The 27,494-nt window shown below is 41.6% G+C and overlaps 1 protein-coding gene across 1 annotated transcript; it reads right to left on the bottom strand.

The window, feature by feature from the left end:
* Positions 1-15,840: 15,840 nt before the first annotated feature.
* On the bottom strand, positions 15,841-23,272 carry PSMA4 (proteasome 20S subunit alpha 4). The gene is made up of 9 exons (XM_065906981.1): positions 23,161-23,272; positions 21,190-21,216; positions 20,920-20,962; positions 20,512-20,674; positions 19,168-19,245; positions 18,699-18,787; positions 18,104-18,234; positions 17,500-17,623; positions 15,841-16,244 (listed from the first exon to the last, which is right to left on the bottom strand). The coding sequence occupies exons 2-9, from the start codon at positions 21,190-21,192 to the stop codon at positions 16,090-16,092; spliced, it is 786 nt and encodes a 261-aa protein (XP_065763053.1). The 5' UTR covers positions 21,193-21,216; positions 23,161-23,272; the 3' UTR covers positions 15,841-16,089.
* Between the last annotated feature and the right edge of the window lie 4,222 nt (positions 23,273-27,494).

The raw sequence follows: 27,494 nt of genomic DNA, 5'->3' as shown, positions 1-27,494 counted from the left end.
AGCCCAGAGTATCCATTAGAAGGACTGATGCTGAAGCTGAAACTCCAGTACTTTGGCCACCTGATGCAAAGAACTGACTCATTGGAAAAGACCCTGATGCTGGGAAAGATTCAAGGTAGGAGGAGAAGGGGACAACAGAGGATGAGATGGTTAGATGGCATCACTGACTCTATGGACATAAGTTTGAGTAAGCTCCTGGAGTTGGTGATAGACAGGGAGGCCTGGCATGCTGCAGTCCATGGGGTCGCAAGGAGTCGGACACGACTGAGCAACTGAACTGAACTGCCTGTTCTAGGGTCTCCCTGGTGGCTCAGTGGTAAAGAATCCACTTGTAATGCAGGGGATTCGGGTTCAATCCCTGGATCAGGAAAATCCCCTTGAGAAGGAAATGGCAACCCATTCCAGCCTGGAGAATCTCAAAGAGTCTAACACGACTTAGACTTAGCAACTAAACAGCAGCAGTATCTCTCCTAGCTCCACCTTTTTCACACCTGGCCCGCCTCACTACCTGGGAGCTCAGAGTCCCAGGGAGCACAAGGTCAGAAGATAGCATCACAGGAGGATCCTCAATCTAACCACTGAGTGACCTTGGGCAAGCCACTGCATACCTATGATAACTACCATCAATTAACATCTGCTCTGGGCCCAGCACCAAGAGGGGAACCAGACAGACAGACTGCTCTCAGCAGACAGAAAACCATTAATCATAAATAAAGTCACTGAGTTGTGATGAGAGATGCAAAGGAAACACAAGGGAGCCTGAAACCTAGTGGGAGGGGACTTCCTCCCATGCTCCTGGGTAAAACTCTCTCTGCTCAGCTCTGCTACCCACTATATTCTTCCTTGTCAGGTAATACCAGCGGCAGTTTACATGCCTCAAAGTCTGTTACGGGAGCCAAGTGATCCCCAATAGGAGGCCAGCAGGCAACCCTTGGCAAATCACCCTCCTTCTCTGGGCCTCTTTCTTCATCCTTAAAAGTACGGGGATAAAATAGAGGACTCAGAAGGTCCAGCTCTGACACTCATTCAAGCCATCCACAGACATGATATGCTGGTACCTGAGATGTGGGCAGCGCTCTCCGTGCCGCCATCAATTAACGTTAGTAAATGTTTGTGACTCTGTCTGCCACAGACACTTAGCAGCTCGGGGTGGTGATTGATGATGGCTGCTAGAATCCCATCTCAAATCCCACTGGACCCTACATTTCATCCCTTCTGTTCATAATTGACTAGAAAGCTTCATTTGGCCGAAGAGATTCAGGCAAATCATCTTTAAACTTCAGTGGCAGTGTGTTTCGTTGATTCTTCACAGAAAGCTTTATGGAGTTGACACCTCTAAGACTCCTTGTGAGCAGAAATATCATTCCAAGCTCCAGACTCTGTGAATCTGTTTAAAAACTAAACCTGGTTGCAAAGAAACCGAACGGTGAAAATAGCGACTTTTCCCCTCCATCTAAGTACAACCAGGAAATTGGGAACAATACCCATAGAAGCTAGTCTGCTTAAGCTGGACTTAAGGAGAGAAAGGAGCCACAGAAAATGATAACCAGGTTAGTCATTAGTTCCGCTTCTACATAGGAAGAAAAGACAGTATTTACTGTCCCTTATTTGTATTTTGCTCTGAAGAATTTATGGAACATGTAGACACTTACGCAATTCACTCTGACTGTATTTGGAGAAAGTAAAGTGTTATTGCACTTCAACAGCTAGAGGATTTAAAACAGAATGGTTGGATAACTGTTGAAGGTCACATCACCTGTCAGTGGCAAACTAGAATTATATGGTTGTTACTCAGCCACGGCAAGCATGATTGGAACTCCTAGGTCTCCCCAGAGTCTTATATATCAATAACCACGAAAACAATAGTTATTTAAATAACCCGTGGTGCGGGGAAAACTAGTTGTCATTCTGTTGTTAAGTGAAAGGTAAAGTGTGTAATTTGTTGGGCACTTTGAAATCCAAGCAAATAATTACGGAATATAATGAATGCATCTTGGATGGTTTTTTCTAGGTGGATACACCAATTACCCTCGGTTGCTGGCTGTGGTGGCAGCACCTGACTCCGATAAGAGGCGTTTTCACACTGCTAGGAGACGCTAGTGGATCGAATGACAATGTTCCCTGCAGCTGTTGCTGTGGCCACCACTTACAAAGGTCCCCGAAAGCAGCATCTGTCTACCAACTTTCTGAGATTTGACCCAAGGGACTGTCTCCAGAGCACCCACATCCCAGACACCACATTTCCTCTGAAGATTGTGGAATTTTTATTATACTTTCTCACCTTCACCGATCCTACTTGCCCCGAATATCCAAAGCCACCCTTTCTTCAAATGTCACTTGACGCTTGAAGCCTAGCCTGGTTCCCTGACCAGCCACAGCCATCTCCCTTCTCCCACCCTCCAGAACACTTTTACTTCTCTCATAGCATTTGCCACCTTCCATTTTCTGATCCATTTCTCTACAAACCTTATGTCCCCTACTAGATAATGAGCTCCTAGGATTCGAGTGTAGGTCTTATCCATCTTTGTAATACCCACTAGCCAGTCAAAGAGTTAGACACCACTGAATGGCTAACACTTTCTCTTTCTGGCCATAGAAAGTGGAGTTTAATAATTATCATATTACCCTTGCTATGTAGTGAGAGTGTAATAATCTAATCACTATTTAATGTACTAGCACTTTTAAACTCCAGCAGTATTAGGAGGGTGTCACTTTTATTGTTGTTTAATTCCTTGTGTCTGACTCCTTGTTACCCCATGGACTCTACCCCGCCAGGCTCCTCTGTCCATGGGATTTCCCAGGCAAGAATATTGGAGTGGGTTGCCATTTCCTTCTCCAGGGGATCTGCCTGACCCAGAGATTCAAAGTGCCTCTCCTTCACTGCAGGCGGATTCTATACCGCTGAGCCACCAGGGAAGCACTTTTATTACCCTTATTTTATTTTTACCTCTCCCATGGACAGAGAAGCCTGGTGGGCTACAGTCCATAGGGTCACATAGAGTCAGACTTGAGTGAAGTGACTGAGTACACACGCATTCCTTCTCACTGTTTTTGGCAGGTTCCTCTTCTTCCACCCAGATGCTGCATGTTGGGAATTCCACAGGCTCAAATCTCGGAACTATTTCTTGCACTCTGTGCCCCCGCCTCCACGCACCCCTCCCTCTGTGATCTTATCTATTTCCCTGGCTTTAAATATCTGCTACACACTGGCAATGACCAGATTCACACTCATGTGGTCATCTCAACTCTGTGTCTCTGTATATGTGACTTCGTTGGAATATCAGTTAATATGTCACAAAGCACTTTGTCCTTTTAGTTTTCCCATCTCAACTAATTACTCAAGTGAAAAACCTGGAGGTCATCCTTTGTTCTTCCCTCTGCTTCACCTACCAAGTCTAATTCAGCCTTAAGTGCTATTTGTTGTTGTTGTTCAGTCGAATCTGACTCTTTGCAGCCCCATGGACTGAAGCATGCCAGGCTTCTCTGTCCCTCACCATCTTCCAAAGTTTGCCCAAGTTCATGTCCATTGCATCAGTGATGCCATCCAGCCTCTGATGCCCTCTCATCCTCTGAGGCCCTCTTCTCCTTCTGCCCTCAATCTTTTCCAGCATCAGGGACTTTTCCAATCAGTCAGTTGTCAGTTGTCTGCATCAGATGACCAAAATACTGGAGTTTCAACTTCAGCATCAGTCCTTTCAACAGGGTATTCAGGGTTGATTTCCCTTAAGATTGACTGGTTTGATCTCCTTGAAGTCCAAGGGACTCTCAGAAGTCTTCCCCATCATCACAGTTCAAAGGTATCAATTCTTCAATGCTCCGCCTTCCTTATGGTCCAGCTCTCACAACCATGCGTGACCACTGGGAAGACCATTGCCTTGACCTTTGTGCTATTTACCTTGAGCCTATCTGGAAGCTGTATCCTACTCCTCTCCTACACTATGGTCAAGTCCATGCTTATCTCTAGCTTAGACTCCTGAGCTGCACTCCTTAGCACATTCTGAGGGCAGCATGAATAATCATCTTAAAACAGAAACCAAATCCCAAGTCCTTGCCACCCGTTAGAGTGACCCCTGTTGCTTGCCTGTCAATGCCCACCCACTGCCCCCCACAACACATGCATGCACGCACACGTGCATGCCATGTTCCTGCATCACTGGCCCCTTTCAGTCTCTGGAAGCAGTCAGCAGGGTTCTGTCTTGATATAAACCGCTCCCTCTGCCTCTCCTGTTCTCTCACCACCTCCTTGCTCCCCTGCTTTGCCTAATTCATTCTCCTCTTTCAGCACTGAGCTTATTTGTCACCTCTTGAGAGACAAACCAACTTAAGCTGGGTCTTCCACTCCCTCTGCCTATTACTGTCCCTGTCCTCTCCCTTCCCACAATTGTCACAATTTTCATTGACATAATTTTAGTGTGCCTGATTTCCCCTGTAGAAAAGTAGCTTCAGAAGGACAACAGCTGTGTCTGTTATCCACCCGTGGGTGCCCAGTATACGGAGCACACAGTAGATGCTCAAAATATCTTCTGGGTGAATAAGTGAATGTTAAGTAGTTTGCCCAAAATCTCTGAGCTGGTGGGGTAGAAATGGTGAGCAGGGATTCAAACCCAGCTGGCCTGTCTTCAAACTGAAGCTCTCTCTGTACACCCCATTCCCAATCTGTAAACTAGAGCCTTAAAACCTGCCTTGTAGGATATAAAGCTGGTAAAGCAAGTGTTCAGCTGCAGGGCCCAAATGTTCGAAAGGTGACAGCTATTATTATTTGTGTGGCAGTTACTCTCCAATGTGCTTCTGCACTTATAAAACCCTCAAGCAAAGGGCCGTTGGCGCTTTGGAGTTAAAGCAGAGGATATGAGAAGGGAATTAAGAGACCAAATAAATAAGAGGAATCAAAAATAGACATTGTCATTTGCAAGTGGTATGACCTAATGAATTGTCTTTTATATCAATGTTGTTGTTGACTTTTCTTTTTTCTAATGGGGTCAACTGAGCTAAATTCAGAACTAGGCAGATTCTCTGAATCTTCCATTCAGCATTTCCATTATGGCTTGGTGATAAATTCTGCTGTAAGTCTTGAAGATGAGAGCCAAACTGAAAAGTTAATTAAAGATAAAAATGGATGCTGTCAATTTACTGTTGAAATTAAATGCATTTTTCACACATTAAAGGGAAAAAAACAAGTATTGATAGAATATTAAAATCCAATCCTTCAAAAGAAATGATATAAAAATAAAAGCTTCCTTTTAGCGGCATTTCAATGGCTGTAATCAAAATGTAAAAGTACAGACATATTTTAATGCAGGAAGCTTTAAAAGAAAATCAATTGACCACACTTTTATTAGATTGTAATAACTAAATAGTAGCACATAAATCACATATCACAAAAATATAAAACTGAGCTATTGCACTAGAATTTTATAATAGTATATATACATACACCACAATGTCACAGAACATTACAACACAAATTACAACAGAAAAACACAAGAGAACAAGGAAATGACAGTTTACTACAAAACAAAGTAAATTAAAATGTGTCCTGAACAAATCCCAACTCTTGTTATAAATGAAGATATTGTTTTCCATCTTAAGAAAGAACACTGCAATATTCCATGTCCTCTGAATGTTGAAAACTTTTATATCTGGAAGTGATGAATCATATGATGAAAGAATTTTTTAAAGACAAAATATAAACAATACTCTATTGTGCATTTGTAACTTGCAAAAGGATAGATTTGAAACCTTTTCCAAACAAACAAAATGGTAACCATGTGGAGGTAATGGATATGTTAATTAGCTTGATTGTGGTGATCATTTTGCAGTTTATATGTATAATAAACATCAAGTTTGTATACATCAATGATAGCTCCATAAAGCTGCTAAAAATAAACATTTCTATGGTAAACAAATGGCAAATATGGATTTCAGTAAGTAAATTCCTTTAGCAGATTTGCAATCACTATACAAAAACTCAGTATTTGTATACTAAATCAACACAATTTCTTAGAAATATAAAAATATTTATTGTATTATATGAAATGGTCTTCATAGATGACATACTATTATAAATTTTAGAAAGAAACTCATGCCCTTATTTAATGACCACAAAACACAGCTGCAAATATTCAAACACAATTGTTTTCTGCAAAAGGTAGAGTTTAAATATTCTTATCAAATATACAGCCTGTATCTTGGTCACTTTCTATTCTAGAAATGAAAGGTACTTATAGACACTCCCACATATACCAAAAATAAATCCAAAGGACAAATTATACTGCAGGTATATAGATGCTCCAGAAATTTGTAGCTATGCACCAGGAGAACTGCCCTCTTAGAATTCACTCATTGATTGCCAATTTAACTGTTCCCAGACTATTCCCACTATTCCCACTTCAATCAAGGGATATTAAGAGATTATGAGCCTCAAAAGCAGTCAAAATTTCAAAATTAAATATATTTCACTTCCATGTGTAATTTGTAAACTGCCAAATAATGCTTTTAGGTTGTGAGGGTAAATTAAAACCAAAATGGAGCTGTTTCTCTACTATGTTTGGGAATCTGCTCTAATTATTCGCTCCTCTATTTAGCAATAAAAAGCTTTCATCTAGCCAATGAATGCTAATTGATGTCAAGTTTCCTTTATGGATAAGAAGCAAGACCAGATGAGCAACCTTTTAGTAACACAGAAAACTCTCTCTGAAGGTTAATGTATGGCATTGATTGTTCCAGAGAATCGATTATCTTGAGCCTAATTCTAAGCCAGCTGATCTAAGTGTCTCAAAATCGAAAATCGTTTGGTAATTTCCAGTTTCACAGCTGTCTCACACAAGACCCAATCATTCCTTGCTCTTCTATAACATGCCTGACTAATAATGTTTCTTTTCTGCCTTCATCCCCTAGGCAGTTAGTCCCATCAAAGCAGAGACGTTGTCTATCTTGTTCACTGCATCAGCCTGAGAACTTGACAAGTATTGATTCTCAAACAATTGTTGAACAAATAGCTAGGTAACAGAGCAAGGATACACACCAATATTTATCTGACACCAAAGACTCAAGACTGCACTTCCCAATATGTCAATAACTTTCTGCATTTCCTAGTCTATCATCTTACAGAGTGTTGGAGACATCAGATGGGCATCAAAAGCACAACGAGGAATTTCAACTCTGCTTTACCGGTGACTGAGAAGATCCAATGTAATCAAGGATCAAACATAGCCTTTTCCTTACAGGTGACTTCAAGTATTCTGTAGTTTTCAACAAATTGAAAACATTCTAGCAGTAAAGGGGAAAGGAGATGGGGCGGGACAAGTGTGGGAGGCTCCCATAGAACCCCAGGCACGGGATGATAGCAACGGCTTCCACTGCAACGGTGGCCCTAGAGCTGTGTCTCTTGGCACAAGTGACTCACCGTTTCTGAGCTTTGTTTTTCTCAACTACATAATAGAAAGTTTGCCTCTAAATCATTTATGCTAAGTGTTTTACAAGGTTATGGTGAGAATTAGCACTAACAAATATAACTGACACACATGTGGGCTCAACAAATGATAGCGTCTACTCTGTTGTATTCAGACACAGGATTTTCTAAGGCTGCAAAATGCTTTAGAAAAGCAGTGATAAGGGAAAAAACATTATTTTAAATTATCCTTTAAGATTATTTAAAAATACCTTTTGTATAATTTTAGGGCTTCCCTGGTGATTCAGCTGGTAAAGACTCTGCCTGCAATGCAGGAGACCTGGGTTCAATCCCTGGGTTGGGAAGATCTCCCAGAAAAGGGAAAGATCCCCCACTCCAGTATTCTGTCCTGGAGAATTCCATGGACTATATAGTCCATGGGGCTGCAGAGTCGGACAAGACTGAGTGACTTTCACTTTTCACTTTGTATAATTTGCCAGAGTCTACCTCGTACACTAATTCAGTGGCTAAACTGGGCCAGTGCAGTAAGTTAACAGTGGCTAACTCTGGGTAAGATAGTAAGGGCAATTTTTATTTAATTTGTTGTGTATTTTCCAAAGTGAGCATGTACTGCTTCTGTAACCAAAAAGAGTAAGCTGTTAGATTGTTTTGGACTCAGAAGACAATTTACCCTGGATTCTCTCATTCTGTATGACTCAGTTTTTCAGAGAATGTTATTACATAAGGTTCTTGGGTGCAGAATCAAAGACGTGGCCTTTCCTAGTGTTAGGCATAAAGGAACTTAAGAGAAGAGATTCTTCCTGCCAGGATGAAAGGAAGCCAAAATCCTCTCCAACTGTGAGACCTAATTCAAGGATAACTAACATTCATATATGTGCAATTACTCAGAGTCAATCCAGTTCCCATTTTTATTGGGCTTTTTTAGGAGAAAATAGGAAAGTAGGCTTCTTTCAAAATCTGTATTGCTAATATGAATGAATAGTATAAAGATGGATTAAAAATAAACCAAGATGTGATCCATCAATTACAGTACTACATATATAAAGAAAAATTAAAACATACGTCCACACAAAAACAGGCTTCCTGGGTGGCACAGCGGTAAAGAATCTGCCTGTCAATACTGGAGATGCAGGAAACGCTGTTTCAGTACCTGGGTTGGGAAGATCCCCTGGAGTAGGAAATGGCAACCCACTCCAGTATCCTTGCCCGGAGAATTCCATGGACGTTGGCTCCAGTCCTTGGGGTCTCAAAGAGCCAGAGATGATTAAGCACACACCCCACACAAATGTATACATGAGTATACAAAGCAGCAATACTCATAATAACCAAAAAATGGGAAAAAACCTATAATCCCAAAACTGATGAATAGATAAAATGTGGTATAGTCACACAATGGAGTATTCAGTAATGAAATGAATTCTTGCTATTTCTCTCATCTAGTAAACAAAGAAATGAATTACCAATACACTCTAAAATGTGGATGAACCTCAAACACATTACAATTAGTGAAAGAGATCAGTCACAAAGGCCCACATAGTATATGATTCCATTTATATGAAATCTCCAGACTAGGCAACCACGTATAGACAGGAAGTAGATTAGTGGTTGTATAGGGCTGAGGAGGAACCTGGGGGTGAATGGTAAATTGGTATAGAATTTCTTTCCAGGGTGATAAAAATGTTCTAAGATTGTGGTGACAATTGTACAACTCTGTGAATATATTAAAGTATATATTAAAGTATATCTTTGAAAGGTTAGGAAAAACTCATTTTTTTAAAAAAATACTGGGGAAAAAATCAGGCTCTCCACCCCCCCCAAATATCTTGAACAAATCACGTATGTTTAAAATTTATTCTTGTATTTGTTGGCTTTGCAAAACAAGGCATCATCTTACACAGTATTTGTAATGATTTGCAAAGTATATATAAAGTATAACCTTTAGATGAACTGTATGGTTTATGAATTATATCTCAATAAAGCTGTTACCAAAAAATAAGTAAACCAAGAAAGGCAAATAACTATGTTGTTTCATGTAATTCTGAATTGATTCATTTTCTTTTCCCCCATTTATTAGTTCATTATAAATATTTTAGGACTTCTATGGTGGTGCAGTGGGTAAGAACCTCTTTGCCAATACAGGAAACATGAGTTTGATCCTTGATCTGGGAAGATTCCATATGCTGCAAAGCAACTAAGCCTCTGGGCCACAACTACTGAGCCCTTGCTCTAGGGTCCAGGAACCACAACTACTGAAGCCCACGTCCCTAGAGCCCATGCTCTGCAACAAGAAAAGCCACTGCAATGAGAAGCCCACGCATACACTGAAACAGAGCCCCAACTCATTGAAACTAGAGAAAGCCCACACGCAGCAACAAAGACCCAGGGCAGCCAAAAATAAATAAAATAAAAAAAGAAATACTTTAAATTCAACTATTTAGTGAAGATATGAGTTCTGGAAAGAAAAGGTAACATTGGAAGAATTACTAGAAACTACTTAAAGCATCTATAAGATGGTCTCTCTCTTTGTGTCTTTTTTTTCTCTAGCTGTCATAAACTTTTTGTTTGAAAGATCAGGAAAAACTCATTTTTTTTTAAACATCGGGGAAAAAATCAGGCTCTCCATTCCCCCAAATATCTTGAAAAAATCACGTTTAAAATTTGTTCTTGTATTTACTGGCTTTGCAAAACAAGGCATCATCTTACACAGTTTTTGTGATGATTTGCAAATCATTTGTTTAAAAAAAGGGCAGTTTGCAAAAAATGGTTTAGGTTGTTTATAATTCTCATTAAAACAATATCTGGCCAAAGGGGAAAAAAAAAAAACAAAACTGGACCATTCCCAATTACCCTGAACAATGGAATTAAAATTGCATGATTAAATAGTGCCTTTTAAAAATAGGTGCCAATTATATATTTTAAATTATGCATGATAAAAGTGACAAAACCACAAATTTACTCAAGAATGTTATATACTTTGGTTATGGAATACCTTTATATGCATGATACTAACAAGCTAAAAATGATCAATAGATTTGCCTGCATAAACACAAAAAGCATTCACTATACCCGCATCAGGGCTTCCCAGGTGGTACAGTGGTAAAGAATCCTCCTGCCAATACAGGAGACACGAGAGACGGGGGTTTGATCCCTGGGTCGGGAAGATTCCCTGCAGGAGGAAATGGCAATCCGCTCGGGCATTCTTGCCTGGAAAACCCCATGGACAGAGGAGCCTGGCAAGTTACAGTCCACAGGGTCGCAAAGAGTTGGACAAGACCCACATCAAAACTGAATGTTTTAGAAGTTAAATGCTCTGATAGAAAACTGAGCTAAGGAGATGAACAGTGCACAAAAGTATACAAAAGAACAATATTTGGAAGAAAAAGAAAAATAAAGCATATGACATGGTTTTGCTATGTAATGTGTGACAGTGTTTACTGAATTCTTCCCTCCCAAGGATATTAGTCTCCACTTGGCTTCAGCCCAAAACAGCAATAAGAAAAAAAGAGGGTAGGATATTTTAAGAATAGTTCATCACATTCACTTAACGTCTTTTGGGATTAGATTGTAACCCTTTATCTGAGTTAGAGACCCTCGTCATCCCCCACTCCCTCTCTCATCCCTCACTGTATGGAGCCTCCTTCCTCTCTGTTCCCTTTACCATGGTCTTAGACACTCATCCTTCCTTGCCTGACTATTTCAACAGCCTCCGGACTGGTCTTCCTGCTTTATGCTTCTTCTCACTTAATCCATCTTCTGGACTCCAAGAATTAAGAGTGTAATAGTTTCTCTCTTAATCTCAGCAGCCTTTGCATTGTATTGAGCACAGACTCCAAGATCTGTGAAGCTGTCTCCTCTCCTGAGTGTACATGCCCGACCTCATCTCTTGTGGTTACTCTTCTCCCCCTGACAAGATATGCTCTAGCTTGGCTCAGAGGCGGACTTTCCATAAAAAAGTGAAGCTTTCCCACTGCCAGACCTTTACACAAGCAGTTCCTTCTGCCTCCCGAGTGTAGTCACCTGGAGTCTAGCGTCTTCTCCACATTGTTAAGTAGTTGATGACAGTCCTGCTGTTCCTGCAAGACTGAATGTTAAAAACCGAGGAAAGGAGGAGGGGTAAATTGGGAATTTGAGATTAACAGATACACACGACTGTATATAAAACTGATGAACAACAAGCACCTGGTATATAGCACAAGGAATTATATTCAATATTTTGTAATAACCTGTAATGGAAAAGAATCTGAAATAGAATATATGTGTATATATATATATATATGTAACTGAATCACTTTGCTGTACCCCTTAATCATTATAAAAATCAACTATACTCCAACTTAAAAAAAAAGAACTGAGGACATGTCTTACTCACCCACGAGTCCCCATCACCTAAACTTACCAAGAACATGGTAAATATGGATAAATAAAGAAATGAATTCACTTTCTGATTATTTTTCAGGATGCAGAATATTTTCGCACTGCTAACACAAATACTTTCATGAAACTTTCAAAGTGCTAGACTGTAGAGATTTCAGAGACTTATTTTTTGATTAAGAAAAGCACCAGCAGTAAGATTATATGCAGGAACATATGATTTTTTTCCCACGAGTTATTTTTAAAAATGATTTGTAAGTCACCAAAATGAAATCAACTCAAGATTTTGATTTTAAACTGACTCAGGACTGAAAACTTTTAGCTTTTTGGTTCCCTGTTTCCATCTAAGGTGCTCCTGCACCAGCAGTGCCCCCGTGAGAACCCACAAATTCCGTCCAGTTGAGAGGATGAAACGCCTGCCGTTGTGGCGCACCTCTGTTCAGATGAGGATCGCTACGCTTACGTTTGGGATGCATCATCAGGAACCAGAGGACTGCAACCTAGGGCTAAAAATATGCCACAGAACAAAGGAAAAAGAGGCTGGGAGAGAATCTAGGCTAGGTCAGCCTGAGAACAGGAAAAAAACCCAGTTATAGAATAGACCCTTCTGCCCCCACCCCACTCCCCAACCAAAGTAGGAAATGATTTCAACAAAAGGGTGAATATGTTTCTCCACCGTTTGGGTGACGTTCTGAAGACTTGCTCCTAACATGGTGATAAAATGTGCTAGGCTCTCTTATCCACTACAGTCTTTGCAGTTGTCACGGCTTTAAGCAAGTGTTGAAGAGGTGGTCAGAATATGGAAAACACACCATTTCTACTGAGCTGGATGGAAAAGGGGTGGATTTCAGGGTTTCGTTCTACTGTGTCAAGAGCCACTATTCACTTCCTTCATCAATATTTATTTGTTGCTGAATATGTGCCAGTTTCTGTTTTAGGTACTGTAGAGCTGTTGAATTAAAGTCCCACTCTGGAAGCTAATATTCCAGTGGGTAGACGGACAGTAAACAGGCCAGTGTTGAGTGCTACGGAGGAAACTCAGCAAGAAGAGGGAGCATGTGAGTGGGTGGGGGGTAGACTGCTCTTCTGTAGCGTGTGCTGTCACATCAGTCGTGTCTGACTCCTTGCGACCCCATGGACTGCAGCCCGACAGGCTCCTCTGTCCAGGGATTCTCTAGGCAAGACTACTGGAGTGGGTTGCCATGCCCTCCTCCAGGGGATCTTCCCAATCCAGGGACTAAATGCGTGTCTCTCACATCCCCTTCATTGGCAGGCAGGTTCTTTACCACTAACACCACTTGGCAAGCCCTTCTTGCTCTTCTGTAGGAAGTAGCCAAATAAGGCTATATTCCAAGAGAGACCTGCACGAAGGAGTGGGCCATACCAATGCTCCCAGAGGAAGAGCAGTCCCAAGCCAGAGGGAATGGCAAGTAAAGGGGCCCGGGGATGGAAGAGGGCTTGGTACTTCAAGGAACAAGGGGGCTCATCTAATGAACACAGAGCAAGGAAGGGAGTGCAAAGTGCAAGGTAAGGTAGTGGAGGGGCCAGAGTATGGGGTACCTTGTAAACCAGTGTAGAGAACCTGGCTTTTACTGAGCAAGAAAATAAGCCATTGGAGAGCTTGAACAAAGCAGCAGCACAATCACATTTTCAAAGGATCACTCTGGCTGCTGCGCTGAGAACTGACTAAAGAAGCAGAGACTATAGTGATAGTCCAAGTAGAGAGAGAATGGTGGTGTGGTCCAGAGTCCCTGCAGGGGTAAATGGTTAGATTCTGGATATATTCAGGAGATAAAGACAACAAAATTTATCAGGTCACATCTCCATCTACCTCTGCTTCTGTGCATAGCAAGGCTGAAAGGTCACTTTATAACAGCCCACCCTCATTATTTATGGATTCTGCATTTATTTGCACATTTGTTCATAACCCCAAAACCAATACAGTGGTGCTCTCCTGGTCACTGTGGACACACACAGAGCCACAGAAATATTTGTTGCCTGGTACGCATCTTCCCAGTTGAAGTCAAACAAGGGGCCAGTCTCTGCCTTCTTGCTTCAGCTCACACTGTAGAACTGGTCTCCTTGCGGTCTGTTTTGTGCTATGCTTTCTGGATTCTTGTGCTTTTCATTGATTTCACTTTTTAAAATGTCCCCTCCGTGTATGCTGGCTAGTGTTCCTAAGCATAAGAAGGCAGTGATGTACCTTATGAAGTATGTTGGATAAGCTTCACTTAGATATGAATTAAACTGCTGTCAGTCGTAAGTTCAATATTAATGAATTACCAATGTATATTAAATGTCTTGAAACAGAAACACACATAAAACAAGGTTATGTACTGACCTGTTGATAAAAGTGGTGTGACCAGAGGCTCAAAGGAACTCAACCTGTAAACTAGGAGCAATAGCTCAGAATTTGCTAATTCAGTATTCATGTTGACTTTACAGAACATGGCTACCATAAATAACAAGAACCAACTGCATAAATTAAGAGTAAATAGAAAACAACAAAATTCTGTAAAGCAATCATCCTTCAGTTAAAAAATGTTAAAAAAAGAAAAAATTTGAAGATTAAAAATACACTACCTAAAAGGGGCTTGGAAATTAGCTTAGCTTGAACATCACCACAAACAGGAAATTTCAAGGCACTGCTACTCCTTAAGGGCTTCCCAGGTACTGCTAGTGGTAAAGAACCCACTTGCCAATGCAAAGAACAGCGGGTTCAATCCCTGGGTTGGGAAGATCCCCTGGAGGAGGGCATGGCAACCCATTTCAGTATTCTTGCCTGGAGAATCCCAGGGACAGAGGAACCTGGTAGGCTACTGTTCATTGGGTACCAAAGAGTAGGACATGACTGAAGTGACTGCACGCACAAGCATAGGCTGGGTACAAAGAAATTTAAAATCTTTCCAGGTGATTCCAATATGCAGCAAAGCACTTCTCAAACTTCAGTATGCATTTGAGACACATGCAAGCTTGTTAAAAGACTGCCGGGCTCTAGGCCAAGACTTTGAATCAGGTTTGGGATAGGACGCCAGAATCTGCATTTCTAGCCAACTCCTGGGCGATGCTTGTTGATCCACAGACCACTTTAAGTAGCACTGCCTTTCGGCACTTCCATCAGAGAACTCTTAAGTGGCAGCATCCTCAGTGCACCTGAATTGAGCAAATGTCAGCAATGGAGCTCCCCTTGGATAAAACTGAACTATTCTCATCTTGGTCACGCTTTTCCTCTGTAGCCTTAGTTTCTGCTCCATAACCTTCCACGTGGCTTGTGCTGCCATCTGTGGGCAGATGGTCTACTGTACAATCCTCAGCGTTGTTTCCTCATATCCACATCGCATCTGGCCTTGCTCAGTCCACATGCTCATTCTCAAACCCATTCCTGCAGACTGAGCTATGTATGTGCTCACCTTTGTGACAGGAGTGGGGTTCTCTGACTGACAGACCCACCAGGACCACCTGGAGTAGAGGGGTGGAGAATCAGAGTGGAAGACCCATAGCTCACAGGAACGATGAGCTCACGGTAGTGGTCATCTCTTAGGCAAGAGGAGAGGAGAATGAGACCTGAAATGTACATACAGGGGGCTTCACAAGTACTGGTTAATTTGCTTCTGGAGCTGGGCAGTGGGTACACAGGGCTTTCATTTTCATCATGCCTTTCATGTTTTACTATGTTTGCACATATGTATGCATGTATACACACACACAATTTTTAGGTCCAGTAAGAATATCTATCAGTATCAAAGGCTGGCAAACCTAGAAGAGGAATGTGACTTATTTCACTGGACAGGCCTCTGATAGGGTAATATCAGATGAGGCCTAGAAAGACAGCTTTCTGTTTTGCTCAGATTGGGCTACAGGTTCTCCAAGTTGGTAGGGGAACAAAATAGGAAATCACTGCAGTTCCCGTCTTTCTCTATTTATGCTGTTTACATTTCTGTCCATTTTTTAAAGGTTACGCAAAGGTGGCCACACTACATACAAAGCATGAAAAAACCACAGCCCTATTAATCCTGGTATCTTCAACAGTTATTGCTAGAGAATTTTTCCCCTCAACATTTCCATTCTCTCCAAATTTTATTCAAAAAAAAAAAAGAGGGAAAGGGTGATTAAGATGTCCATAAAGAGTAATCATTATTACAATATTCACCTGGACAGAAATAACAAGGACCCAATTCAGTTGGTGTCATCCTATTTTCCCACTAGACAAGTTAAAAAAGTCAAAGCTTTCTCAATGTGGAAGAGTAGGACAGCCTTTACACTGAAATGGTGCCCCAAATGAGTTATAAAATCCCTGATTTTGTCTTCTATTTATCCTTTTCTTTCTGTTCTTTTTCTTTCTTCTCACGCTCAGCTTTAGCTTCTTCTTCCTCGTGTTTTTTGATCAACTGTTCCACTTCTTTTTGTTTGAGAACTCTGATGACAGTCTTTCCATTCTCTCTTGTTAGTGTGGCAATTTCCACTAGAGGCAAACACACACACATGTATTACAGGCAGCCATACTTAGCCAACACACTTAACGAGCAACTACAGTTCAATCTCTTCATACCCTTTGAGCTTTAGTACACCACTTTTCCAAGTTTTCTGCCTAATACAATTAATTCATAGATACTTTTAAAGAAACAAAATACTTTCAATCTGGTAATGCTTTTATTAATATTTTTATTTTAATATCTTCCTTATCTTCACCCATACTAACCTCTGAGCTGCTGTTCTGTTAATTTTAGGAAAAAGTTTTCAATACAACCAAACCAATTGCTCTAGATAGCCTGACCAGAAGGAATCATAATTTCCTTGTTGGGATCTCTGAAGGCTCAGTCAGAATCTTCAACCACTACTTACACTTATTTTTCAAACCTCTCAAAAGAAAAGTAGCCCCTATGACTACAGATGAGAAAAGCAGACTAATACCAAATGGAGAAGAGCTTCTGAGTAGGGGAAATCGAGTACTGCTTCCTGAAATTAAGTAGAAGTAGACAAGAGACAACAATCTGCAAGTAAATCGCATTTTTAAAGGAACACCAGAAGCTAAGTCATCCCAAATTAAATCAATATATTAATTTACCATAAGTTTTCAAACACATTATTTGGAAATATTGTTTTATGCGGTCATATAACTTAAGCTAAATATATCATTTACAACAGCAAACATGGGCTTAACACAAAAGATCAGATTCAGAACTTATTTAAATGTTATACCTCTGATAAAGTACACTAAACATATATATATATATACACACACACATATAAATATGTAACTACTTTCTTTCATATTCTTTATTTTCTGTGTATATAAGCATAGATATTATCATTAAGAAGTCAATAAGATAAAATAGGATGGCTTAGATTTAATTACAGATTGAGAACATTCCAACTCAAATCCTTAAACTTGGAATGTAATATGGGATTGTAGCTCCAGAACTTGTCAGTGTTGACCATGGTCAAGTCTGCTGCTGCTGCTGCTAAGTCGCTTCAGTCATGTCCGACTCTGTGCGACCCCATAGACAGCAGCCCACTAGGCTCCTCTGTCCCTGGGATTCTCCAGGTAAGAATACTGGAGTGGGTTGCCATTTCCTTCTCTAGGAAATGGTTATAAGACCAACTAACTTAAAAAGGCTGATGTTTCAATGAACTACAATAACATGTTAAAGGCCTAACACAAGAGCCACTCAATTACTTCTCTCACTAAACAAATTACAGGCGTGCACATAAATTACCTTTTTCAGCAGAGAGCTTACTAACATCCATGGTCTTATTTAGGACTTTGATAGCTAAAGCAAGTGCTGATTTCAAAGTCATTTCTCCTTCTTTGTAGTCTTGTTTTAACATTGATACAGCTGCCTATAAAACATAAAGAATCAACAGAGAATTTCCTTTAAAATTGTACATTTTTAGGAACATGAATAATGCCTAATTATTGGCATTATAACCAATATAAACAATTTTGATGGCAGGGAGGGTAGACTTGGGATAGGGGTGTGAAGGAGGGAGGCTCATGATCTATGAATGGACCCCAGGGATCTGTGACAGAATTCAGGGAGTCTGTGATTATCCTGTGGGAAAAAACCCCCAAAAAACTAGATCTTATTTTCACAACTTCTAACTGAAAACTGGTACTTCCTTTCATTATTATTGTAGGTAATAAGCCCTAGCAGGATTAGTAGTACCTGTGGCTTTATCAATAATAGAAATCACAGAGATTTTCATATCATGTTAAGTTTGTTGCAGCTACCTTAAAATGCTGTTTACACTCATCACTACTTTGTACTTATGGCAATTAGACCTTTTGCTAGATTTTTATAGCAACACAAAAATACTCACAGCACTATTATTTCCAATGCATGTGGCTTTCCAACCTCCATAATTTCCACTAGGATCACTCTGATAGAGCTGAAAGCCATAGTGCTTATCCCAGCCAATGTAAAGCAATGAAACACCGAAAGGACGTTTTCCTTTAACAGAGAAAACAAAGTCACACATATCAACGCTCTAAATTTAGCACCACTGTGATTACTTGGGCTCAGTGAATGTGGCTAACCCCTTTTCTGTGAAGTTAAGCATTCATAAACTGCTCATGTTCTGGCCACCACAGATAAGCTCCATCAGAAATTCCACTTTTGTTTCTAGGATTTGGACGCAGTGAGGAAAGGGAATACACAGATGACCAGTGCTGAATATCATTACTATTATGTAAAAAGTCATTTGTTTTCTGATTTTAAAATGTTATTTTGGCCTTTCAGTAGTCTATTAATAAAGTGTTTGAAAGTCTACATAATGGAAGCCAGTTAGTTCATGAAGTTGGAATATATGAAAAGTGTTTACTTATTTCATTTTCAATTTCTTTTTACCATTTCAAAAAGGATATTACTCATAACGTTTTAAGTTTGGGGAATAAAATTTCCAAAGGTTTCAGTACCTCCGAACTGTGTATAAGCTTGTTTGATATCACACAGTGCTGTGACCAACTGCTCACAAGGAATCGGCTCCTGATACTGTAATAAATACCTAGGATAAAGAAACTGGCATATTAATAGTTTTCTCTAAAACACTTTACACACTCTAAGCAAAATACCCTCTAAAAAAAAAATCTCTGCCATGGGGACAACATAATAGTTGTAATCTGAAGGGGGAAGGTAGAAGGTATGGCAACTCTTAATAACCTAACCGTAAACAATAGTGGGTTGGCCAAAAAGTTCATTCAGGCTTTCCATAAGATGAATGACCTTTCTGGCCAACCCAATATTTTAAAAGTTTGGTTAAAGAAATAAACTGTAATTTTCAGTTAATAGGTTTTTAATGACTTTAATCTTAAAAAAAAATGCATTCTTCTTAGAAACATCAAAACTAACTTTACATATCATCAACTCAATTATTTATGACCATACCTTTGCGCAATGAGCCTCAGTTCATTCGTCAGAACATTAGCATCAGAAGTTATGCCTGCCACACTACAGGCCATATCCCTTGCAAAAAAGAAAGACATTTATCTGTAATTAGGGAGGATGTTTGCCAGAGGTATTTTACAAGTTTTAAAATATACTAAATTCTATTAGAAATGCACCATGCTTATTACTCATAGTTGCTACACCCTTCAGGCAAAAACTACGTGAGTTTTATCTTTGGAGGAAACTTTCAACTTGATGTCATTCAACACATAAGATAAACAAATGCACCCTTGAGTTCTTCACAACAGATGCATTTACCATCACTACCCTGTGAACAGGGCAAGAGAAAAAACACTAGAAAGCTAGGGTAAATCCCAAGAAGATTCAACCACAAGGAAGAAAAATGTTTTGCCAGACAGGAAGACAGACTACTTCACACTCTTGGGTATAAGTACTCTCACTTTGAAAGGCCTCACTTGATGTGGGTGAAGGTGAAGGGACCCGAAGGGCAAGATACTTTTGAGCCTAAGAAGGAAGCCCAGGGTGAGGCTCACTGGGAGGGTGCATTTTCTTTATCTACCCTCTGTGTCCTGAAGGCTGCCCTGGCTCTCCTACAGCCTTGACTCCTTTGGCACTGTGCCCAGTCAAGCCTGCAGGCTGCTTGAGAGGGCCCAACAGCATCTCTGTGGATGGATGACACCTTCTGGGGTGTGTGTATCAAGAAGGCCCTATAACCAACATTCACATGGCGCACCACAGAAGGGAGGGTCTCCAATCAGCAAATCCAGCTCTCTGCTAGCTGCAGTCCTGCACACCCAAGTATATCAGAAAGTTCACTAGTGTACAGGCCCTGTCTAAACTTTTCCAAGACCTCCAGGACGCGTGGTCTTTGGTAAGATTCAGTATAATTAAAACTGATTCTTCGCAACCATCCTCAACAATAACTTGAGGGCCTGCTATGTTCCTAACACTGTGCTAGCTTATTTCATTCATTCATTTTATTTCATTGAACTGCCACAGTCACTCCAGTAGGCTCTACTGGAGGCCCAGAGAAGTTAAACAATGGGTGTGAGGTCACAGCTTGTGGTGGAACCTAGATTTAACCCAAAGCTGAGTGACCACCATGCCTGTTCTCTCATCACTATACAACAATGTTTCTCCACTGAGTACCTGGCCCCGCATTTATGGTCGTGGGCCTCAAGGAGGTTTCAAGCAAGTAAGTTAAAACCAGGAATTTTCAGAAGAAAAAACACAACAAACTGTTCAATTGTACCGTGTCATAGTGCATAGCCCTACCAAAATATGATGAGATGTTTTCAACTCTCTTCCCTAAGATTGACTTACTCATTCAGTTTATAAATTTTTTCGGAGAAAAAGACTTCATCAAGAAGCTTGTGGATGTTGCGTCTCTCTGCTGCAAGCAGAACACCATCATTTGCTAAAATTCCCAAACAGGTGCCTGCATGTCCAATAGCTTCCATGGCATATTCAACTTGGTACAAGCGACCTACAAAACACAAGCAGCAAGAAACCAAGACTCTCCTCCTTGTTCTTGCACCACTGGTTCAAGAGCAATCAGCAACAACACTAGAGAACTACAAACAACTGTCCCACTTTTCCTACTAGTCCTATGAAGCACGTAATTAACCCAATGACCATAACTACCTCAAAGTACAAAAAGGATGAACAACTTAACACCTAAAAATATTTTTTTAGTTTTATTTGAGACAGACCAAACAATTTATATTTTACCTTCTGGAGAAAATATAGTGGTCCTGGAGTCATATCTTCGAGACTGCAAAGGAAAAACATACAAGTGATTTCTACCCACTAAAAATAAGTCAACCCCTACAAACCCACAAATCATTTTATAGAACACATCCTGGCATGCAAAATTCAGAGTGTGGGAGGAAACAGATAAGAAGACATCATTCCATTTCAATTTTCTCATGCAAGTTGGTAAGATGAGTACAAGCAATTTGATTTATCAGGCAACAGTTATTGGCATGTGTATTAACTCACCATGTTTTCTTATGTTTATGATAATTCCTGTAAAAAGAAAATAAGGTAATTATTAAAAAGAAACAATTTGAAACGCATTTCTTGACTTGAAAAAAATCTGTTTTGTCCACTCTCTTCATTCAGCCAACATTATGGTGCACCCAGGCACTATGCTAAATGCTGAAATACCAAGATAGGTAAGACCAATCCCTTTCCTAAAGAGTTTACAGTCTGGTAGTCACGTGAGGGAAGCAGACACAGAAGGACAATTATAAAGCAGTGTGGAAACAGAGGCACTAAGGGTAGAGTGGAAACAGGTTGGAGAAAATCCAGAAAACAGTTTTTGTGAAACAAATACAGAATATGAGCCCAAATCAGAGACAGGAAAGGCAGAAATAAGGCTGAGAACATTCAGGTCTAAGAGAAAGAATAGGGGAAGAAAGAAGGAAAAGGCATCCCAGGCAGAGGAGAAAGCATGAACAATGCACTGAGGCAGGATAGCTCAATGGGTAAGACAAGTTGCTGGGGTTAAAAAATATATATATACGACATGGAAGCAACCTAGATGTCTGTCTACAGATGAATGAGTAAAGAAGCTGTATTCATAGACACAACGAAATATTAGTCAGTCACAGTAAGGAACCAACTGGAGTCAGGTGAACTGAGGTGGATATACCTGGAGCCTGTTACACAGAGTGAAGTGAGTCACAAAGTCAAAAACAAATATTATATATTAACACATATATAGAAATCTAGAAAATGGTACAGATGAACCTATTTGCAGGGCAGGGATAGACACAGATGTAGAGAATGGACTTATGGGCACAGCGGGGGCAGGAGGAAGAGGGTGGGATGAATTGAGAGGAGCACTGAAATACACACACTATCATGTATAAAACAGCTAACTGGCGGGAAGCGGCTGCATAGCACAGGGAGCTGGTGCTCTGTGTCAGCCTAGAAAGGTGGGATGGGAGGTATATATACTTATCACTGATTCACAACTTGTACACCAGAAACCAACACAACATTATTAAGCAATTATCCTCCAATTAAAAATTTTAAAAATATATATATATGAAAAAACTATAGAACTAAACAAGTATCTAGACCATGTAGAGCTGTGAATGTCAAGCTAAGAGGCTGAGGCTTTCTCCAGAGGATGATACCGGGGTCCTGAACCATGAAAGGGGGAAGCGGGACAATAATCTTTGGCATTATTACTATTTCTGCAGAAGACAACACTGGGGCTCTGCGTGACTTGGTGGAAAAGCCAAACTTCGGCCTCCAGAGCCAATTTTCCCAAATTCTGGAATACTGAGAATTAAGAATGGAAAGACAAGCAGGGATTAGGCCCCGGAGGCCCGCATGCCCAGGTAAAAACTGTGAATTTTATCTCTTAAGCAACGGGGCTCCAAGGAATGATGCTGGGCCAAAGAGCCTCAGGAGCTGACTGACATTTTAAAGATCGCTCTGGCTGGTGAAGACTGGGGCAGAATAACCAGTTATGACGGTACTGCAACAGGCAGCTGAAAGGTAAGTGTGGTCCTGAGCAGAGAGCCAGGAGGGCGCAGAGAGGAGACCCGCCGGGCTTCTGATTCGCGCGAGAACACAACTTTCTCATCTCCACGCCGGACAACGGCCCGAGGCGAGTTCACACGCACCTCCCATCCCGCAGGTTCACTTTCGCATACGAACTCTTCCTGGGACCGAGGCAGCCCTACCACTCTGTCCTGCCCACCAGCCCCGCGCCCGCCCCGCCGCCCGAGCGTCCCCGGCCCCGCGGTGCCCGCTCAGCGCAGGGAAGCCCGATGGAGGCCGGCCGGGGCCAGTTCCCCGGCGGGTCCGTCACTGACTAGCCGGTGCAGAGTCATCGTGCCCACGGCTCCTCGCCGGCCGCTGCAGGCCGGGAGCCGCTCTGCCGCGACGCTTACGGCTCCGGCCTGCAGGGAGAGCGGCCAAGCTTCTGAGTGTGCGCAGAGGGTAAAGGCTCACCGGAGGGAAGACGCTGAAGCGTGGAGACCGACACCGAACACCTTTCTCCGCGGGAAAGACACACCGACGGGGCTCGAGTATCCGCTGCTAATATGGCCCCCGCGCGTGCGCAGAACCGCCGGGGGCGGGGCAGTCGAGGACGCGGAAGTTCTTCTGGGGGGGCGGAGCGAGAGTCGATTGCCCTCGTGTGCGCTGGGGAATTGGGGTACGAAGGCACTGGCAGGGATCTGAGCCCAACGAAGGGGCACTAGCACATGAGGAGGAGGGCAGGAAGACCCTGGCCAAGGAGGAAGTGGAATTATGGCTCATGACCCTTTCCCACGCTTTGCGCTCTGTTTTCACTTTCACTTTCTCTTCAGTCATAACCTCCAGGAGAGAAATGGTGTTCAGTTCAGTCAGTTCAGTCGCTCAGCGTGTCCGACTCTTTGCGACCCCATGGACTGCAGCACGCCAGGCTTCCCTGTCCATCACCAACTCCGGGAGCTTACTCAAACTCGTGTCCATTGAGTCGGTGATGCCATCCCACCATCTCATCCTCTGTCTTCCCAAATCCTCCTGCCTTCAATCTTTCCCAGCACCGCAGGGTCTTTTTCAATGAGTCAGTTCTTCGTATCAGGTAGCCAAAGTATTGGAGTTTCAGCTTCAGCATCAGTTCTCCCATTGAATATTCAGGACTGATTTCCTTTAGGATGGATTGATTGGATCTCCTTGCTGTCCAGGGGATTCTCAAGAGTCTTCTCCAACACCACAGTTCAAAATTATCAATTCTTCGGCGCTCAGCTTTCTTTATAGTCGGACTCTCACATCCATACAGGACTACTGGAAAAACCATAGCTTTGACTAGATGGACCTTTGTTGGCAAAGTAATGTCTCTGCTTTTTAATAGGCTGTCTAGATTGGTCGTAACTTTCCTTCTCAGATGGTAAAGAATCTTTCTGCAATGCAATGCGGGAGACCTGGGTTCTATCCCTGGGTTGAGAAGATCCCCTGGTGAAGGGAATATGAACCCACCCCAGTATTCTTGCCTGGAGAATTCCCTGGACAGAGGAGCCTGGTGGCTACAGCCTGTGGGGTCACAGAGAGTCGGACAAAACAACTGAGCAACTTAACAATTTTACTCTGCCTTCCCTGGTGGCAATGGTGTGGGACCACCTATAAATTGCTTGCTTTTCCTGCCCTGTTCTCAAAACGGGCCCAAGCACATTAGATTTTACCCTTCACCCTTCTTCTTCTTATCATCTCCCTTCTTGAATATACCTTCCACTTTCATTGCTAATACATGTGTTTTTATACATATAAAGCAAATTATCATGAGATTTACATCTTTGGAAGAACTTTCACTTTAGTATCCTCCTCTGCCTTTGACATCATTAGAAAGGATTCCTCTGACCAATCTAATTAAAGCAATACCCTACCATCACCATATACACCTGTTATCTTCTATACAGAAACTGTATTTATTTGTGTTTTCATTATCTATCTCTCTGTTCCACCACTTTTTAAAATATGGCTTCAGTTCCTATGTAAACTATCTACTATTCATGTTTTAAGTCTCTTCAAGGTAGATGATTGACTAGGTCTGAATTAACGTGTAGTCATTTGCTCATAGTCTCCTCCAAGAACAGGTCCACAGGGTAGGGACTTTGTTTTCTTCATGTTGGTCAAAAATTTATTATTCAGGGATCTGGGCTCTGAAAAGGAGGTAGCTTGGGAATGAGCTGTGGTTTGAGGTCTCTCCATTCATTTCTGCTTCCCAGGCACATAGGAAGGAGAGCCAAGGCAAGATGGCAAGAGCCACATCCAGACAGATGGTGTTCTGAAAGCATCCTTAGGTGGCAGTGTAGCTTTTGGGATCTCTGAGGATCCCTGCCACCTTAGTTCATCCTGCAGAATTAAGCATTAAGAGTTTTAAGTGAGAGGTAGAATTTATTAGGTCAAAAGAAGAGGGATCCATTGAGATAAAAGAGCAGAAGTAAAAATGAGTTTAACAAGTGGCTGACAGAGTAGTTATGTCTGGCCAGAGTGAAGAAGTCAATAAAGGGAGGAAAAGAGGAAAGGTATTTTAGGACAAATTTAGAACACTTTCAATGACAGATTTTTTTCTCTGTAGGTAGTGGGAAAAGAGAATTAAAGTGATGTTTTAGGATGATGAAGTCTCATGATCTCCTGTCCCACATGTTCCTCCTACAATGTGGCATGGATGCTTCCCACTGAGATGTTCTGTGTCCCCTTGCCCTGAATCTGGGTGGGCTTGTGACTTCAATGGAAGTAACATCATATGACTTCCAAAGTCAGGTCATAAAAAATATATTCATGTCTTGTTCTCTTGGGAGGGTGTTTCTTGGAACCCCAGCACCATGCTGTGAGGGAGCAGAGACCAAATGGAGAGATGTTCCACCAACAGCCCAGATGAGGTTCCAGCGTGTCCCGCCAGATTTGTGAGTGAGGATTCCTCCAGATGATTTTAGTCCTCTATCACTGAATCTCCCCCAGTCATGAAACTTCCCCCAGCATTCAGGTTTTCCCAGCTAAGGCCTCAGACATCGTGGAGCAGAGACAAGCTGTCCTAGTGCCTGGCTGAATTTATGACCTGAAGACGCCATAAGATAAAAAAAAATTTAGTTTTTAAGCCACTAAGTTTTGGTTAAATTGTCACACAGCAATATAATGTAACTAGAGTTATTATCTGCCCCTAATATGAAGGATGTAGCCCGCCAGGCTCTTCTGTCCACGGAATTCTCCAGGCAAGAAGACTGGAGTGGGTAGACATTCCCTTCTCCAGGGTATCTTCCTGACCCAAGAATCAAACCCAGGTCTCTTGCGCTGCAGGCAGATTCTTTATTGTCTGAGCCAAACAGGAAACCTTAATATGAAGGATGTAGGTTGGATAATAAGGCCAGAAACTAAAGCTCTGTTGCAGTCGAGAGGGGCTGAAAGCCTGGACAGAAAAAGATACTTGCAAGAGTAGTCTTTGCTGGACAAATGGTATTAATTCCCAAACCTAGAAACGGATTTTCTCCTCATTGGTGCAAAGAACCAAAAATTGGCACATGTAGAATTGTGTTCATTCTAACAGTTCATCAGACAGACCTTTATTAAAGGTGTGCTAGGGGCTGGGCAGGGAACTTGGTTCTGAAGATAATGAAATAAATATTATTCAGTTTCTGCCCACCAAAGAGTTTACAAGCCACATTGAACTGATTGACTGGAGATAAGCTGCAGCAAACACCAAATAGTAAAATAGCAATGCAAGGCAGCACATATTTAATTGAAAGGGTGGTCAGCAATATTTGTATTCATAATTCAGGGAAGGAGAACCCATATTAGCAGGAGGACCAAACAAGCAGGAAATCTTGAACTCTCAGAAATCTAGAGATTCATGGTGTAAGAAAATGAATAGTGGTCTGGGAGTGAAATACAAGCTTTAGTTCATTTTTCTAGTCCCCAGTTTCCTGAATGGTCAAAGCAGATAAAAATCACAACCCCTTAAATTTGAGAAGCATAACTGTTTTTCTGTGAATGATCTCATTTGATTGTCCTAACACAGGGTGTGTGTGTATGAGAGCCCAGAGGGAGGAGAGGAAGGGAGAGAGAGGAAGTGGTATGGGTACCTGGTTCTCTTGGAACAAACTCCTTCAACTTTTTAAGCATCTATTTCCTCATCTGAAAATGGGAATTAACCATAAGAGTACTTCTCTCATGGGTCTATAGTGGAGATTAAATGAGATAGTGCATGTAAAGTACTGTGATATAACATGAAATATATGTTTGGTCTTTGTCCCGGTTTTAAAGCCTTTAAAACTCTTGTAATTTTCTGAGTGGTAGGGGACAGAGTGTTTTCTTTATTCATAATAACCTGCTTTCGGCTACATCTGAATTTATGCTAGCGAGGTGAGTCATGAAGGATGCGGGCTGGTTATGAGCGGAACCAACCCAGTGACTAGAGGACTGGGACTTTCAGCCTCACTCCTGCCTTCTGGGGAGGAAAAGGGAGGGAGATTGATTTAACCACCAGTGGTCAATGACTTGATCAACCATACCTACATAATGAAGCCTCCATAAAAGCCCTAACCAAAGAGGTTCAGGAGCTTCTGGGTTGGTGAGCAGACCCACATGCCAGGAGTATGGTGCTCTGCAACTCGAGACAGAGCTTCAGTGCTCAGGACCCTTCTGCACCTCACCTTATATACTTCTTCCTCTGTCTGTTCATCTTTTATTATCATACCCTTTATAATAAACTAATAAACATAAGTAAGCATTTCCCTCAGTTCTGTGAGCTGTCCTAGCAAATTACAGAACCTGAGGAGGGGGTCATGAGAACCCCCACCTTGCAG

Source organism: Muntiacus reevesi, chromosome 15 (assembly GCF_963930625.1).
Source record: "Muntiacus reevesi chromosome 15, mMunRee1.1, whole genome shotgun sequence".
NCBI lineage: Eukaryota > Metazoa > Chordata > Mammalia > Artiodactyla > Cervidae > Muntiacus > Muntiacus reevesi.
The sequence above is the reverse complement of the archived record's forward strand: the minus strand, read 5'-3'. Positions and strand labels throughout refer to the sequence as shown.

What these genes read in the sequence shown, in the direction of transcription:
- PSMA4 (XM_065906981.1), bottom strand. An exon ending in CACTATATTTTCTCCAGAAG is followed by an intron (nt 20,675 to 20,919) that starts GTAAAATATAAA and finishes TGTGTTTTGTAG; the next exon opens with GTCGCTTGTACCAAGTTGAA. An exon ending in AAAATTTATAAACTGAATGA is followed by an intron (nt 19,246 to 20,511) that starts GTAAGTCAATCT and finishes CTTTTTTGCAAG; the next exon opens with GGATATGGCCTGTAGTGTGG.